The sequence below is a fragment of the Columba livia genome, chromosome 9 (genome assembly GCF_036013475.1).
Source record: "Columba livia isolate bColLiv1 breed racing homer chromosome 9, bColLiv1.pat.W.v2, whole genome shotgun sequence".
In the NCBI taxonomy this organism is placed as follows: Eukaryota; Metazoa; Chordata; class Aves; order Columbiformes; family Columbidae; genus Columba; species Columba livia.
Genome location: NC_088610.1, coordinates 9,136,533 through 9,154,517, shown reverse-complemented (window position 1 = coordinate 9,154,517; position 17,985 = coordinate 9,136,533). Strand labels below are relative to the sequence as shown.

At 40.3% G+C, this 17,985-nt stretch overlaps 1 protein-coding gene across 17 annotated transcripts in view; it reads left to right on the top strand.

Moving 5' to 3' along the window:
* Positions 1-11,297: 11,297 nt before the first annotated feature.
* The window catches only part of ATP11B (ATPase phospholipid transporting 11B (putative)), a 62,859-nt gene continuing 56,171 nt past the window's right edge, over positions 11,298-17,985 (top strand). For 10 of the 17 annotated variants that reach the window (XM_065073773.1, XM_065073772.1, XM_065073770.1 and 7 more), the window contains exon 1: positions 11,299-11,560. In XM_065073773.1, coding sequence (XP_064929845.1) covers positions 11,534-11,560 — 27 coding nt within the window. In that variant the 5' untranslated portion in view covers positions 11,299-11,533. Of the gene's footprint in view, positions 11,561-17,985 lie in introns of all 17 variants that reach the window. The other 7 variants (XR_010474637.1, XR_010474636.1, XM_065073765.1 and 4 more) reach the window with 2 other exon arrangements.

Genomic DNA, 17,985 nt, shown 5'->3' with positions numbered 1-17,985 from the left:
AATGGATAATTTTGCTACAATTTCCTACAATCTGAAAAAAAACCCAGTCAACCAAACAAGAACTTCTGGGTTTTTGAGAAGTACCCCAACTCTGTGTGGCAGATCTGCCCACTGGGGCAAATAAACCACCAGTGACTTAGCATTTTATTCTCTATGGCCTACATTAAGTGCTGTTAATTTTTGTCAGAACTAGAGAAGTTACATTTCACCTGCCATTTGAACAAAACAGAAAGCTGTAAGTGAACAGGTGACAATAAAATAGAATATTTTGAAGCCAGGTTGTGACATTTACAGGAAGACCTTGCCTTTCCTTTATTCACAGCATGGGAAGGATGGGGACTCAGGAAACACCCTGTTGGTGCAGTCAGCTCACAGCCCTATGGACTAAATACAAACAAAAAATGCAAACAAATACAAATAATTATTTGACCATACTAGCTTTCTTCTGGAACTCGGTTTGGATCCTAAAATAGCATACACGCCATCAGCTTTGGTCCTGAAGGCTGCTGGTTTGCCCAGTGCTTGCTTGTGTAGCCAAGTGTCTGCAGGAGCATCACTGGAGCCTGAGGATGATGGAATGAGGTTAATTTCCATGGACCTGTTAGAACTGGTCTCCCAGAAGGCTGACTCTCCTTACCCGCACATCCCTTTCTTCCTTTTCTCTCTCCAATTCAAACACTGATGTTCAGCCCCTATTAAAACTGAAAAAAATGGCTAATTGTTCTCCAGGAAATAGGAATCTCTTGCAGGACTCTTTTTTTTGTTTGTTTTTAATACTACTCTTAACCCAGCAGCATCACTACATTGCTATCAGAGTGGAAATGTATACAGTACAGGCTGCAGCCTTAGCTATCTGATCTTATATGGTACAGTCTATCCATGTACCAATTTGTAACATGTCCAAAGCCTTGTGAAAGCAGCCTGACGTGTAGAATTACATTTGTGTCATATTTATTTAATGCTGGATTTGCTAATACAGCACCCACTAAACAGAACTGCAGACTACATTGAAATCAATCACTGTAAGCAAACTGCTTGTAGCAAATGGGATAGGTATCTGTCAAGCTTACTTCTGGTCAGACAGTTGTGTATAGTTTTAACTATGCACACGTGTGTGTGTTTAGTGATATTTTTAAACATAGCTAATAACCTTGACATAAGGCTTTTTGGATATATATTAAATGTTTCTTCTGTTTCTACTGTGTTTAACTAAATGAAATGTGGTGCCTTCTCTAGACTTGGAACCAAACTTATGGGAAGTCAGTGGGTGTCAGGAGTCAGGGCCTCTACGCAAGTAGGGAGAAAATTGTTTCCAGCTAAGCTAGACCTTCTTCTAGATCTGTATGCGTGTCTTTGGAGATAGATTTAGAGAGGTTTGAGCTGGAAAAGGCTGTGTTGGGGTTAGTACTTTCTGGCAATGCTTTTCTGGGATGCTTGTGGGTGAAATGAAGTATCGTGGGTTCTGACCTGCTCCCAGACTGAGGTGCGTTCTGCTCACATCAGATGTGCCTTTGGCCACGTGCCTAAGAGAAGGAAAATCTCTTTCCTCGGTGGTATGTTTGACCTGAAACAGCCCCTGGGGTGGGAAGGATATCTGGGAACACAAGGGCCTCATTCTCATCCCATTTACATCCCTGTTTGAACTCCACTGGCTTCACTAGACCTCTTCCTGGATGACTACCACTCTTAAATACACAGATAAACATTTGCTACTATAAACTCCAACAGAGTTTCCTGGCTTTAGAAAACTGCTTTATTTAATTTTTGGTTTTAATACTCACTTGGAAGCTGGAAGTACTTGATCTATAAAAGGAGCTTTGTGCACTCCATGCAGCTGATTTGGTTTCTGTCACAAAAAATATATTTATCATCAGTTGCAGGAGTATGTCTTGAATGTTTCTGATTAAAGTGCCCCCCAAAAAGACATTCTAAAAGTTAAGGTAACCAAAAGAAATCTGGTATTTTTTAAGGCACTGGCATGAATTATAACATAAACAATACGTTATATTAAATAAATATAACATTAATGATAATTAATGATGAATTATTGGTTCAGTAAATAAATTAATGATTTGGTACACTACCAAAGACTGACTTGGGGTTAATTCTGGCCATGACATGAGGGAGAACCAGAATCCTCCCATGATTAACATCGATGTCTTTTTTTTCCACAGTTCTGGATTAAAAACAAAGTGAGTATAAAAACTGACATTGTTTCTTTAGCTATAGAGGTAACTTTCACATTGGCGCTACAGGCCCCTGCTGTCATAAATCAAACAAGACGGTACATCCGTTCCTTCCTATACACACTTCCTGCTTTTTGGTTAAAAGTCTGTTTTTCAGAACTGCCAAGATAGAAAGCTTTAGCTACTCAAATATTGGAGAGTTTTTCCTGTAACAGGAGATATCAGCAGAAAAACTGTTGCTCAGCTGTGTGCCATCATTGCCACTGTGAAGGGCACTGGCAACTGGAAAGTATCTGACAAACTGACAACTTGACAGGGATGTGAGATCCTGAATTAATCTACCCTTGGCAGAAGACTGTTGGTGAATATTTAAACAGGTTAATAGTCAACATTAGAACCCTGAAACCAAATACAGGCTGGCAACAGAAGAGAACAGGCCAATCTGATATCTAAATTATGCTGTTAATCATGTGCTTCAGTCTCCGAATGAAAATCAGATTCTCAAATCTGAAATTAAAGAGTTAATAATCTTTCCTTATAGATTCTTTACTGAGCAACAGCCTTTTCTATCAAAATAAAGATTTTTTTTATTTTCCTTTAATTTGTGTGTGTCTTTACACAGGAAAATCTCCAGTTCCTTATGCAGCTCAGATATATGCATTCAAATAGAAAGATAGGTAAGTTAGAGAAAGAAAATTCTATTAAGAATAAATAAAGCCTGTCTGGATCGGTTTTGATAAATGTTGATATTCCCTCAGTTTCTCTGGTCTTTCTCCCAAAACATCACGATAAACGCCTGCTGGTCTGAGCACCTGTGACTGACAGACAAGTCTTTTTGGGGTGGTTTCACAGCCACGTTTTGTATTCCTGAGGGCAGCATCAATCCAACACCAGAGCTGGAAATGCAATAAAATGAGAATTGAAAAAGGAACATAAGGAAGCTTAGCAATTGTGTAGATGATCTAATCTCTGCTGTTAACCGCTGGACTTTCTGGGTCATCTGCAGCACCTTTTTGGCAATCTGCAGAAGGGCTAACTAGCTGGCACCACAGACGTTTACCTTGCAGAATATCATTAAAAATGTAGAAGCTGGACAATGTACTTTGTCCCTATCACTTTCAGGTACTTTCAGGTGGCATTTCTCCAAAGGGCTAACACAGTTTAATAATAATTGTTTTAGCCATCTGTGTGTTTCATAATGAATTCTTTGACTAACCCAGAATCATGTTTATCTCAAGAAAGGCTCCAGGGTATCCATGCAAGTCTGTTTTCTAAGGATAACTCCAATCTAAATAAGAGCTAGTTCTGGTCAAATCCATTTTTGCTGTGAAAATGGAAGGATGCTTCTTATGGGAATCTGTTCTGGGTCCAATATTAATTAGTATTTTCATTAAGCATTCAGATTAGGGAATCCTGTGTTATTATATTTGCAGATGATACCAAGCTGGGAAGCACTTTGAAGAAGAGCAGAATTCAAAATATTGTTGGTAAGCTAGATAAACAGTCTGGGTGGTGCTAAAAACATGATCAATGAAAAAACAGGAATTACTTAAGAATAATTTGTCATAGACGGGCATATATTGACCAGTAGTCAACAGTGTAATAGCTATGGGGTAAAAAAACAGTGTCTTGTTATGGGTTATACAAATGCATGCAAGATAAATGAAATCATTTTTTCCACTCCTTGCAGCACAGATAAGGCCTTAGTTAAAGCACTGGCCCTGTTTGGTACTTGGCAATTTGGGAAGGAGGCGGCCAACTGGTAAAAGTGCAGATGAGGGCGACAAAAATAATCACAGATTTTATGATGAAAACTTGAGTAAACTGAGGGTTCTTCAGGTTAAGAAAGGAGGACTGTTTTCAGACAATATAAAGCTATTGCTCAGCATATTTCCTCGTATTTAGGGCAGGATAAGAAGCAAAAAATTTAACCTCTGGTGAAGAAGACATGGGTTAGAGGTTCAGAAAAACTTAATACTTTGGGGGATGTTGAGCCTTTGTCGCTGATTTTTAGGAGCAGCTGGATGACCAGGACTGGCTGGTGCAGGACTATGGGGCTGGAAGAAAATGTGGCCATTTGATTTGATAGAAAACAGTTGCTTATCTCACAACTGATGTCAGTGATATTGAAGTATTTGCATGTATCTTTATGGAGTGATCACAAAATGGATAGCACGAGCAAAACAAAAGAAAATACAGCTACTTAAAAAACATGAAATGCTATTGTTTTGCTTGCTACTGCTTGTCATCTAACAACATATGCCTGACTACTATATGCTGAACTGTTGCCTTACATTTTAACACAGGATCGTAGCACCTGCCATAGAATCTGTAAAGTATAAAGTGGCTAGTAAATTCATTATTCAAAAAGCTTTACTATTAATTATAATCTCATATTAAATTTGAAGTTTTCATATCATTAATGCAAGTAACCATGTCACTGATGCATCATTATCACAGTGATGCTGTAAGCTGTAGTTGTGAGAGAAGCATGATTTGTGTGGCAGGGCAATAGCAGTAATTAAATCAATCAATAGAACTGGAAAAGAAGACAGACACCTGAGCTCTTATTTCCACTGACGGGCACTAAGTTTTCGGCTTCTGACCACATAATATTTTATACCATGTCACCAAGGGTTCATTAATCAAGAGTACTCAGTTATTCTGTGTGGATGCCACAGAAAGAATTACTATAAATGTATACTTCAATTTGTAAATACATTTACAGTGATTGTGTTGCCACATGTATTTTAGAAAAAAAAAAAAAAGAAATTGGAGAATATTTGCAGGACTTGCTGAACAATTTATAAAAGTGAATATTCTATGCTTAAGAATTATTTCTCTTTTAGCAAGCAAGAAAAAGAAGGAATAACATGTCAAATGTGAAACAGCACATTCTTTCAGTACTTCCAAAGAATAACTTTGGTAACATTTGCAGAATAGGGATAAGCCTCCAGTGGCCTAGCGCTGTTCCCACCCAAGCCAACAAAAAGACTGCTATTTATTTCAGCTGAACGATCACACAGCTATTTGAGCAATTAGGGTCATGTAATGAATTAATTACCTAAAATTATAAGCAATTTGTAGACAAATACAAAGAAATTAAATTAACTGGATAAATTATATGCTGTGAATTGCTCAGCTGTAATACTTATCTTTTGCTATTGTACACCCTTAGAAATATGCCAAATAAAATATACAGTTCAAAAAAGGGTTTTTTCATTAAAGAAAAGCATAAGAATTGATGTAAAATAATTTAAATTGATATGTGGATTAATTTATGAAGTTTTTTATTAATTTTATGAAACTGGTAAATTCCAAAATATCTCCTGGAAATATATCACAAAACACAATCACCAGAGCTCTCTTAATTGTTTTCCTGATTTCTGCATTTAAATCTGTGCAGGATCCTGCCCCTTCAGGCCATTTTTCATTGAGCCAGTCAAATAATTTCTAACTATACCAGGGGCACAAATCCTGGGGTAAAAGCAGGAAACAGCACCAGGTTGCCCACAGAGACCTTAGTGCTCCAAAGCTAGAACTGGTTTTTACCAACTAGTTTGTTTATTGCTATCTTGGATATCTTCTGGCTACTTTGAATTATGCATTGTTGACATACCCTCAGCCAACCCCTACTGATATTAATAAAACATTGAATACAAGAGATATTCTACTAAGGACAGAGTAAAAAATGTTCAAAGACCTCTAGGTTTGTTCTAATTCATGCTCCAACAAGGTGAGGCTTCACATTTTATAGGCTCGGGCACCAGTACAGCAATAGCCTCAGTAAAGTACCTTTGCTGTGATCAAACATACAGCACCATAAAGAAGCTGGCAGAAGGCTACAACCCAGACCGCTCATTCCATTAGAACCATTACCAACCAAAAATTCATGCTTTGAGAAAACAACAGGAGATTGGGAAACAAAAATAAAAATATGCAGGGAAGTCACAAAATACGGGAGATTTACAGCTGCAGCAGACCTACATGGAGAAAGTGAGACATCAGAAAAGGGATTAGGATTAGGATTGCTTATGCACTTACATAACGCTTGTTCTAAATTTGATTACAGTACTCAGTAAAATGAGAGATCAGTATTCATCATGCACATCAAAAAACGACGTGGCAGCAGCATCATTTACATTTGCAAAAATAATTAGGAATCATTTGTAAAATGCTTTAATTATGTTAATCGGCCAATGTTTTGCTGCACTGTGAAGACATAAAGCATTGTAGGAACTTCAGACGGAACAGCCATATGTTTCTTTGTCTCATATGGCTGCAGGAACATCATCTGTCATGTTCGCAGCTACTTTTTTTTGTCTGCAGAGATCACAAACATCCATCCCTGCATGGTAAATAGATCATTGCACCTTACTTCTAGAATAGTATGCCACAAATGGATTTTAAAAAGTATATATACTCAAATTTTATTCACAAAGCTTGAGTTTAAGAAGCACTAAACACTTCCTATGAGTGTCTTCCTATTCACTTCCTAAATTGTTTTGCCTTGATCCTTGGATGAGTTAAGAGAAGGGAAGAGCCTTGAAGAGGAGCCTGTGTAATCACAGCTTGTTGCTGCTGGAAGTGATAAGATCCACAGGCACCCAAGTCAGGTTTTCAGCATCCAAACTGGCCGCGATGGGCACAGCAAGGAACACCTTGAGGAATATCTGCTTCATAATTTGAGTGAAGTATAGGAACCACTAAGATAGCTTTGTATGAGCTAGTGCAAACACTAGAACATCTGAGCCCTGGAAACAAAAAATATAATATAGGTATACCCTTAGTTAAGACAAGCTTAATTCATATCTAGGCATTTTATGTTTAGGCATTTTGATTCTCCAGAAATCAGTCGTTCATTATCTCCTCTGTGGTCTTAATTGAGATGTTATAAAGGAGAAAAAAGCATACCTATAGAATATACTATAAGTGTTTATTAAGAAATGGCAACATTGAGATGCATCCTTTTTCACCTGGCGATTTTTTACAAGGGCTAATCATGAGGTGACGTATGAATGTGCCTGATAATCACTTCAGCATTTAAAATACAAAAGTAAATTTTTATGAAAGAGTGAGTTTAAGAATGAAGAAGTTGGAAAAGCATGTTTTTATAAATCATTAAATAAAGAATCTGGAGAAAAAAATCACATTTTATAAGGATATCCATATTGTTAATACAGAATAGCAAAATGATGTCACTGTCCAGGATATAATAGCAATTAACTGGCTAATCTTAACATATTACCTCACAAAACCCTGTTTTGCAAGATTATGAGTCCTCTGGTTTCCATCAAGACAGGGCCATTGGAGATGTTTCCAACCTTATGAGCCTTAAGTTCAAAATTTACCTCTGTCTTTAAAACTCTGGTTGTTTGTACCTTTTTTTTTTCCTTCCTCCCCCTTTTTTTTTGTTCTTCACCCTGGTCATCCTCATCTTCATGCAGATAAGGAAGGGCTTTTAAACATTTCCTGTTTCCTCTAGTCTTGGACTGCTACCCTAGGAAAGAAAAACACAGCTCTAGGGAAAGCCAGAGGCCAAACGTTATGGCTTACCAGCAACACAGAATTTAAAAGTTAACAGTGAAGCTGAAAGGGATGTTGAAGTGTAATGTTTTTCACAGCTTGCTGTTATGCTGCAGCGTTACAAACTGGGTAGTGCTGACCCTAAACTGACTTGCATTTAGCAGACCAGGCTATTCCACATGGCCAGGAGGTGACGTAAGTGTTGAGCATCTTTTCATGGAGTGTGGCACAGTGCAACGTCCTCTGAGTGCACGGATGCCCTTCAGCACCGAGCCCCTCACCTGGCGCTCTGGGATCCGGCTCCGCTCAGCTTAATGTGCTGGGTAGAAGCTGAAGCTCTGCACTGTAAGGAAAGCTTTCAAGTGAAAAAGAAGAAAACAATAATAGAAAGGTGAAGTTTTACATCACGATCCAGGTTTTAGCAATTGAGAGAATCGGAAAGAAGAAATAACAAAATAATGCACTATTGTGTAGCTCTAGTGTCTTAGAAATGTCACCTTGTGCATCCTGTAATTTAACCTGACCTTATTTCTTGAAGGGCACAAAAAAGGAATAACAAACTACACACAAGGTTTTCCTCTAAAAAGCCCAGCTCATTTTCAAACTCTGTAACTTTTTCCCTGAAGACTGGTTGCTCTAGGCAAGAATCCACATGTGTGTTTAAATGAAGGGCTTTGTGACTGAAAATCAGCCACTGCTTATCTATATATAATTGGTGCTTCAACCAGTAATTGAATGCCTGTGGAATAAAGATGCCTTGAAGAAACCCTGTGTCTCTCAGGCAGCTCCTTCTCTCTATGGATTAGAAACAAAACGAACATTTTTATAGTTAGTGTACATTTTTAATTAGCACCACAGTTGCTGAAGTAATGCATAGATTAAAATACTCATTTAAAGAAACGACACAATACTTAATTGAAAACAAAATAAAGAGTGAGAGTAATTCTCCATCAGGAAAATAGTGGAGCATAAACAGCTATTGCTATTACTAGTCGTTTGCTACACAAATCTATGCCCCTGCTCCACTGCTCTCAGCCTTTGCTGTTTTTCTGTTTGGCCCCAAAGGACCCAGGTGCTCACCAGCAGCAACACAAGCCCAAGGGTGTCAAAGGCAGAACTGCTGGAGGCAGCTCACCCTCCGGCATCAGTGCTGCATTTCCATCTCCCCTCATCAAACACTAGATGGGCCATTGGGCTATGGACACGGCCAACACTTCACCAGCTCCTGCTGAAGAATGGCCCCAAAATGCCATTTAGGAATAACAGAAATACATTAATGTCTCGCACAAGAACAAGCTCAGGGAGGAACACCAGCAGCCCCAGTGTTAACCTGATGGTTGCACATTTAGGCAATGATTCTAAGGCTACCAACATTTAATTTTATAAACCTGAAAGCAGTACCGTTGATTATATAAGAATTACTCACGCACACATAATTAAAAGCTTGCTAGACTTAACATCTAAGTGTGTGCTTTTGTGTTTGTGTACACATTTTTATATCAGAAAACATTTGTGTCCTCATCTTGCTAAACAAACATCTCAAATTATTGCTTTCACAGATACTTAACTAGAAAGCTTGGAGTCTCATCAAGAAATCCTAGACGACAGGTTAAGCTTAATCTTCATATCAGGTGAGTTTTTTCTTCAACAGTTGCTTTTTTTTTTTTCTGTATAAGGTGAGGCTTCAGGGCAACATTTTAAAGTGGGATCTCTGATATGGGAGTTTTCATTCTTAATACGGTTGACCTTCAATTTCAGAAGTGCTGGAGTGTTATTGGCTAATCAATATCTGGCTTGGCTGCTCTGCTTCAGTTTTTCTCTTCTGAAAACTATTTACCTCTCAAGGGTGAGAAGAAATTTCATAAACGTCTAGTGTGGGCTTTTGAACAATTTAAAATGTGCCAAGTTTTACGAGCCAGGACACTAGGAAAGAATGTTATTCTGGTGGAATTTTGCTGTGTATTGAAAAAGGAATGCATGTGGTCAGAGCCTTCTGCCACATACAGCAAAATAATTTCATCCTATCAGTATACTTCATCCACTAAAATATACACTTTTTAAAGTGAAAAATGTAAACCGCATGGTTCAAATCACTTGTAAATTGCTTCCAGGTTTTCACTGGTGAAACAGTATCATTACAGCAATGTGGAACAGGAAGCGCAAAGCAGATTTATGTAACATAACTGTAAGCCATGGAGAGAGAGGCTTGCAGAAAGCACAACTCATACTTGAATTTGGCAGGGACACAGCAACAAATATACTTGCACTTCAGAGAAACGGCAGACGATTTTGAGCATGCAGTGGTGAGGACACTGTTCGACATCTAATGCTAAAGGTGGAGCACAAGAATATCGAGGGTATCAGTGAAGCTTCTGGCTCAAGGCTGCTCTCTAGGCAATATGCCATCGCTATGAAATCACACTGTTATTTTAGACTTCACATTAGATGAACAGGGTAGCGCAAGCTGTTTGAAACTCAGCTTTGAATGTATTGAAATGTTTTGAAATAATGACTAGCTTTTAATACAGAGTTTTGCTAACATTAGCTTTCCTAAGTGCCTGATGAAAATTGTCTTATTCTCCACCGCTTTAAGGTTATTTTTCTAAGTAAATGCAGATGCTTAAACCATGAGCACTCACCACAAGATTCAGCTGTTCAGACATAGTATCATTTATCTTAAATGCTGAATTACGTCCTAAATTTCTAACTGAACACTAAAAACTACATTAAGTCTATGGCAGATATGATTATGATTTGTTACTATTATATACATCAGAATTACCTGGAAACAAATGGGAAGAGCAGAAATAGTACTCTGATCTTCACATGCAAAAAGACTACTACGGCAGTGTCAAACTTGCCATTGAGTTCACTGACAACAGTATTTGGTCACAAATACCCAGGTATTTACTTCTTAAAATAATCTCCTTTAGTTCTTAGCCACCAGGCCCAGAAGCTGAAGACTTTTATTAAGTGTTTGAAGCAGAACACTGTTTTGTTTTCCTAAGTAGTTGTTGTTTTCAGAGCAAAACAGAAGATTTCACAGAGATCACTGCCTGACCTCACGAATAGCTCCTGTATCAAGAGAAAGGTGCCAGATTCTGCCAACATGTGTACCTTGCTTTGGGATACCTACATACTGTGCACTTATGATAAATGAGTGGTTATCAAACCTTTTTTTTTTCCCCAAGTCTTTATTCCAACGTGTGCATTTTGCATCTTTTTACAAGAAAAATAACGAAGCTGTGAAGCAGCTTCGACTCGCTAGACAAGGGGTGTCTCAGAGTGGCTGAGGCCCCGGCTGACGGGCCCAGACACCTGACAGGCCACGGCCGGAGCTCCTGGATGGGGAAGGAGGGATTTTTTCCAGGCCGCCCCCGTCCAAGATGCTGGGGTAGGCTGTTGAGACTCGGGTCACCCAGGCGGCCCTTGTGCTCCAGAAGCAGCACCTCGGGGCGGTGAAGAACTCCGGAGCAGCACCTCGCCCCCCACAAACACTGCCCCGGCGCCACCCGGCGCTTCACCCCCATCTGTTCCCCCCCCGCCCCTCTTCCCGCCTCCCCCCGCCCTCTGACGTCACTTCCTGGGGGCGGGCCGCAGCGCCGCGGGGTGTCAGCGGTGGCCTGTGATGGCGGCGGCGGGGCGCCGGCAGCCGTGCCGGGGGGGCTGTGCCGCTCCTAACTCGGCGTCGGGCCCCTGCGCCATGGGGAGGAGCCGCGGCGGGCGGCTGGCCTGAGGCGGCGGCGGCGACAGCGACAGCGGAGGGCGCGGCACTGCCGAGGGGGCCCCGCCGCGGGGGCCGCGACCCGCGCCCCCCGGGGATGTTGCGGTGGGTCCGGCAGCAGCTGGTAGGTGCCTCGGGCAGCCGCGGGGCGGGGAGAGCGCGGCGCTGGGCCCCGGCCGGGGCTTCCCCTGCACCACACGCACCCCCTCGCCCCGGCCCAGCTGCCCCGGCGCCTCTGCCCGGGCCGCTGCCCGGTCCGCTCAGGGAGGGGGTGCGGGCGGCCGGGCTGAGGGGACTGGGGCCGGGGCGTGTGAGGGGGGAGACGACTTCCCCGCCGGGACGTGTGAGGCTGGGGACACTGGCAGGTTTTCCTTGGATCATTGTCATTTAAACAATTTTTTTTTTAACGTACGTATTGGATGGTTTGGGGTGTTTCGTGGCTTGTTTGGTTGGATATTTGTGTGTGTGTGTGTGTGTGTGCGCGCGTTTATTTTATTTTATTTTCTCATTGAAATCCCGTTGACACAGAGAACAGCGTGTTCCCTCACCTGTGGGCCCCCTTGGGAGGGTTCCCCAAACTTCTTTTCGGGGAGAAATGACGGTGCCTTTTTCTGTGCACCGACACTTCAGGGCTTCCCTGGCCTCCCTTCCTTCTCCACGTTGCGAAACCTCCCGAGGCTTTTTCACCTGATGTGCGTCTGTCTCAGTGGTTTCCCTGCACCCCAGAGCTCTGCAGCCATTGCCGGTGCGTGTTACGGCTTTGAAAGTGACGAGAAATTGAAGGAAAACATCCGTTAAATTATTTTCGCGGGGGAGTCCCCTTGAAAAGGGTTTCGATTAGAGGTGTCTCCCTCGAAATAGGGCTACTTGCTGTGCTTGGATTGTAGCCTGTGAGGGAAATAACGCGGCCGTGACTGTAACGTCTGTGATGCTGTAGGAGGGAAGTCATTGAGTTTGACTGGTTTGATTTGAAGTGTTGGTCGGCTTCCTGTCCTCTCAAGCATAGTGTTTTTCTTGCGTTTTCTCAAAGGGAGAAATTCCTTCCATATTATTTACAAACTTACTTTTTCCATACATTGGAGTTACCTTGTGTCATAGATGTTGCCCAGGTTAATAAGAGAACTTATATTAGCTAGGTTTGTATACTTCAATGGTTAAAATTTGTGTCTCACTAATGATTTGTTACATCACTTTTGACATTTTTTTTTCCTCCTTTTTTTTCCCTATCTCTTTTTCTGTGGCCCATAAATTTTCCCAGTTCTGTGTCTGAAGTGCACAACTTATGGTGCTGGTCTCAGTGCCAGCTTGACAGTGCTCGCTAGTTTGGTCTGACACCAAGAATTATTGACCTGGAAATTAATTGCTCTGTCTGAGCTCTGATTGCACTCTTCTGTTCTGTTACAGTCATTAACATGGTTCTATATAAATCCTGTTTGGTGTAATTTTTCCTCTTGCAGATGGCAAGGGTCTTTATGTGTGGTTTTTAAAACAGCATGATGTTGTCTTCTGTAGAGTTTAGAGTAGGATGGTATCAATGCTAGAAATTCATGTATCAAATGTGGTCGCTTTTCTCCCTAGTAGTCCACTGACCAGCTTTCCAGAAATATGTTTGCCCTTAATAGAAAGTAAAGTGTAGCAAGATGAGCAATAAACACTAAGAGGTTTTTTTTTCTTCTTCTAAAAGAAAGTGTTTGATGGGAAAATAACTGTTTAAAACTTGCACTAGTTTCGACAGGGAAGGATCAGTGTGGTAGAAGAATGGGATAACAGAAGGCAGTTGAACAAACGTTGAAAGATGGTACTAAGGAAAAAATATTGAAACAATACATGTTTTGTGTTTTCTATAAACCTCACCATTTGATGTTAATGGCTTGGTTGTTTCACAGCTCATAAAGATGAAAAATAGCTTAATATATGTATCACACTGCGTGTTTCTTCCAAGGGACACTCAGACAACTCACCCCTGCCTGTAATCATTGGCTTAATGTAGATCTAACCATATGTTTGCTTCTTCATATGTCAGTGATGTTTAGGTTCTGAAGGAATCTCAAAGGGCTGAGTACCTGGGGAAGGATGCTGAGAAAATAATCAGAGCAAGTGGGAAGAGTGGAATGGTAGAAATATTTGAATCAAAGGATGGCAAAATCTATGTCTGATTTATTTCTGATAGGAGAAGAATGTGTGGGTTTGGATGCCTTTTGAGTGTGTATTTGTACCTGTGCTTGATGTGGCAATAGGTTTTGAAAAAATGTTCTCTTCCATACAGGAGGGTTGGAACGAGGAAAATACGTGGGAGTGATTTAAGTGGGATGTTGCAGTAGTACAAAAGAAAAACCTTTGTGTGCAGAAATGTTGGAAGGTAGTAAGGGTTTGGGGAAGGAGGAGGGACTGGTACTTTGCCAAAGGTGCTTTTAAGTAGTTATTAAGTACTCTCTGTACAAAACTAATGAAAGTTTTGCAAATTCTAGTGTATTTCATATACTAATTAATGAGGCTGTCCTGAGCGTGTATGGTATTGTCAACTTGTGTTCTCAAGAGTTGTAAGAGGGACAGGAAAAAGGAAGCAAGTGGTCTTAAAAATAAATACTGAGAGGACCTGGTCTGGAATTCAAATTATTTCAGTGAAGTTCTTTAAGTGGTGATTTTGCTGTGTTTTAGCCTGTGAAGGTCTATGCTGTGCCTGCATAGCTACAAAAAGGGACTACTAGTTCTCTGAGAACAGGAGACTTTCTTCATCTTTATTATGGTCTTACAAGTCCAAAACAGTTTTCTAAATGAGATGTTACTTGTCTTTTCAGTGGTTTGTTCTATAGTAGAAATTGGTCACAGTAATACTGTTGCGTAGTCTTTAGTGCCTATGTGGGACTCTCTTACAAATCATTTGTTTTGGTATCTTGTTTTCAGTCTACTTTGCTCGCTCAGAAACAATTAACATCACCCTACATGGACAGTTTATCAGTTTTTCTTCATCTAATGCTGTCCCGTGCTAAATAAACTGCATAGTAAGTCCTTAATAGTATGCAACTTTATAGTTGATGTTATTATATTACAACATCATTATCTAGTTAAGTGTTGATAGTATTTAAGATTTCATAATAAAAAAATGTAGGGACAAGTGGAGCTACAATTCATTGCTTTGAGTGAAATGCCCCGATGTATTTCTAAGACAAGCTTTGAACAGGGAAGATGCCTGAGTTCCAGCTCTGTTACCTTGAGATCTCAGAAAGACAGTGGGCATGTGGATTTGCTGAGGGTTGCATAACACCACAGGCACAGCCAGCTCTGCTTGGAAAAAAGCAACTGGGTAAACAACAGTTGATAGGAAGCCTCATTAATATTCAGGAATAGCACAGTACATTTTATTTGCATTTCCAAATATGAAGGGTTAGACTGTGTAGCTGATCTGTGTACAGCAGAGTGCTATTGTGGCTCTCCTGGTCAAGTTTGTGCAGTACCAACACAAAACAGGAATACAAAGTGGCATTTGTAGCACTCAGTGACTTTCTACACCACTTCTAGTTCAGTAGATTTATGGCAGCGCTTGGACTGTTCTGATGTCCCGATGGTGCACATGGAGTGCAGAAGCTGTTGCAGGGGTACGAACAACATCAGTTGTATGGAAAGGAGGTCTCCAAAAGTTGTGATAGAATACCCTTGTATGTATGATCTTAGCTGCACAGTTTAGAACTGTTAGTCCTGTCAAGTGAAGAAGGGTCTCTGGATTTCACTTCTAGTTGCTTTATGTAGAGTTTGAGCCTTTTAATTGGTTACCAAACAGTGCAATGATGTACAAAAGATACTGCATGGAGAAAACCTAAGGGTTACCTGCCTGTTCCTTCTTTTATACATGATAGTTCAAGAGAAGCAGAATTATGCTGTATTTGGCAGAATATCGTACAGTTTAAGAACCTGAACGCTGTTGTGCGCTGGCAACAACTTTTACGCTATGCAGAGCAAGTTATTCAGGCAAATGCAACTTTGATATTTATCTGGAAGTCAAAAATGTATAGATCAATTCCTTTAAATCGGTGCCTTTTAAATGGAAAACCTAGGTACCAAACTGTTTCGTTTTGTGGTTATAGGAAGGCTCAGTTTGGAAGGGACATCGGGAGTTCATCTAGTCCAGTTCTACACAGCCTGCAATGAGAGGTGGTCACAGGGAGTTTTTGACTGTTATGTGTTATTTGTCCGTGTCAAATGCCCCACTCACCTCAACAGTATTTGTAGAAGTGTTCTTGTTTTTCTTTTGGATGCATTCTAATAAAAAGTTTCTTCTACTAGTAAGGGCAATATCCTCCAATAGATTAGCTCTAGAGGACCATATGTTTGGGATGTTCTTCCCTTTCCTTCCAGGTGTCAGTGTCTGTTAAGATGTTCTAGAGGACAGATTCTCTCGTAACATGTAGTTACTGGCATTGTGAACAAATGTGGACAGCATTTGATATTGTTTGCACTGACATGTGTCCGTTATTTTCACTTAATAATTTCACAGAGTTGAACCAATGCGGTTATTTTTTTGGCCAAAAGAATTCCCTGCATTTTTTGCATGCTCAAAGTACTTTGAACCAATCAGTGGCTGAGGGTCCTAGCTTTGAAATCACGTTGCTTTTCTGAAGTACGGTTCCCCTCCTCTTTTACTGCTTGTCACTGAAGCCTGTTCCCCTTTTTGGCTAAAATTAAGTGGGTGTTTGTTATTGTATACCAGAAAAATAAATGCATATTTGCTCAAAATATTTCCTCTGTTTCAGACTGTGCAGCTCATACCTGCTGCACAGTCCCTGAAAGATCAGCGAGATGCAGCCCAAGGGCTGCGCTGCTTTGGTGAGAGTGGTTTGTGAACTGGGGGTTAATGGGTTAACGACCTCCCTCATGTGACTTCACACAAGATAAAACATGACCCTGTTTTTTTGCTAGAGTTATTCTGTGATCTGCTGAACTAGTCCTCCCATTGTGTTGTGGGTCTTTTAACCTTATTTGCTTTTTATATTCTGCAACTGCTGAAGGCTAATACATTTGCAGCACAGCGTGTTCCTGTCTTCAGCCAGCTGTCTATTCTGAACGGAGACATCCGTTGTGTCCTGTGTGTTTTAAATTTTTATCCCATAAAAATTAAATTTAGAAGTTGCCTACCAAAACCTAATCAAACCAGTCTTGACACTGGTTCTTTCAAAGACCATTTTAAAAATGGGTTGTCTGATGTACTGCCTCGCTGTGAGACTTGGATGTTGACCTGTATCTCATCTCACCCTTTTTTTTTTCTCCTAGCCATGAGCCTTTTAAGCAGTGAATTTTTATTGTGCCCAACTTCCACTTGTCACACAATAATATGGAAATTTCATTGACTGTATAGTATTCTTGTACTAACAGGGTCCTGCTCATAGCTACTGTCTATTTGTGTTTTATGTGACTGAGGGGAAAATTTGTATTATTTTGTTGACAAAGAGCAAAAGCTTTTTGTGTTCTGGTCAGCAGGTGATATGATGGGGGCTGGTGAGGGTGGATGCCTCTGTTTATTGCTAAGAAATGGCCTCTGAACTCTCTCAGAAGGTAAAATTAATCATCTAAGGCTGTAAAAATGTGCTGAATTCAATAACATTCAACATGTGTTTTGGATATCATTGGTATTTGTTTTTCTAATTTTGGATGGGCTGGCTGAATTCATTAAAACTTCCATTGCTTTCTTCTGAGGTGGAGAAATAAGAGTTACAAGAGAAAAATATAATAATGTTTTTAAATTTCATTAAAAGCCTTGTGACTCGTGCCTTTCACTAGTGATCTGCTGTCTGTTTTTCTTTGTTGTATTCTGGTGTCCTCAGTAGTTACGACTGTAACTATTTAACGTCGAAAAAGGTATCAACAGTATATCTCTAAGAAAAAATCTTTTGATTTCTAGTACAAAGTCGGTAAGCCAGCAGATCAGAACTGCAGCAAAATAGATCTGACGAGTGCCTCTGTAAACACAAGGTCACATCTTCCAGCAAAACACAGGTGACATTTGCAGCTAGACTTGGTCTCTTTTTATGCGAACCTCTTTTCAACTGCTGTTGGAAAAAGACACTTAGCGATAGTACACACCGTGGTAGAAAATATAGGAACCGTGATTTAAAAAACATAACCCTGCAATTCCTTGGCCTCCCACATGCTGTGACTTCAGAGGGTTTATTTTTCATGTTCAGTTTGAGTAAAAATAAACGTGGGAAAGGAGAATTTTCCTGTAAATAGGAAGGGGAGTGATTCTGACAAAAGGCAGGCTGTTTGTTTTCATCCTGAAATACGTTACCCGGGAAATATGTTTTATATGGTTTACTCCAAAAACTATGTTTTGTTATATGTTGTTACATTTTGTTACTTATTTACTATCCCCTTTGCACGTGTTTGTGCTAGTTTTATGGGTGACTGTGCTAATTTTTGCAGATATTGATATATATCCATTTGAAAAAGAATTGCAACAATATAGAAAGGAAGCTTAAGATTTAGCAAGCTTTAAGGTTAAACTGGTTTGTAGACATATCTGAAAGCAGGATGTTAAACTGATATTTAGGTCACAAA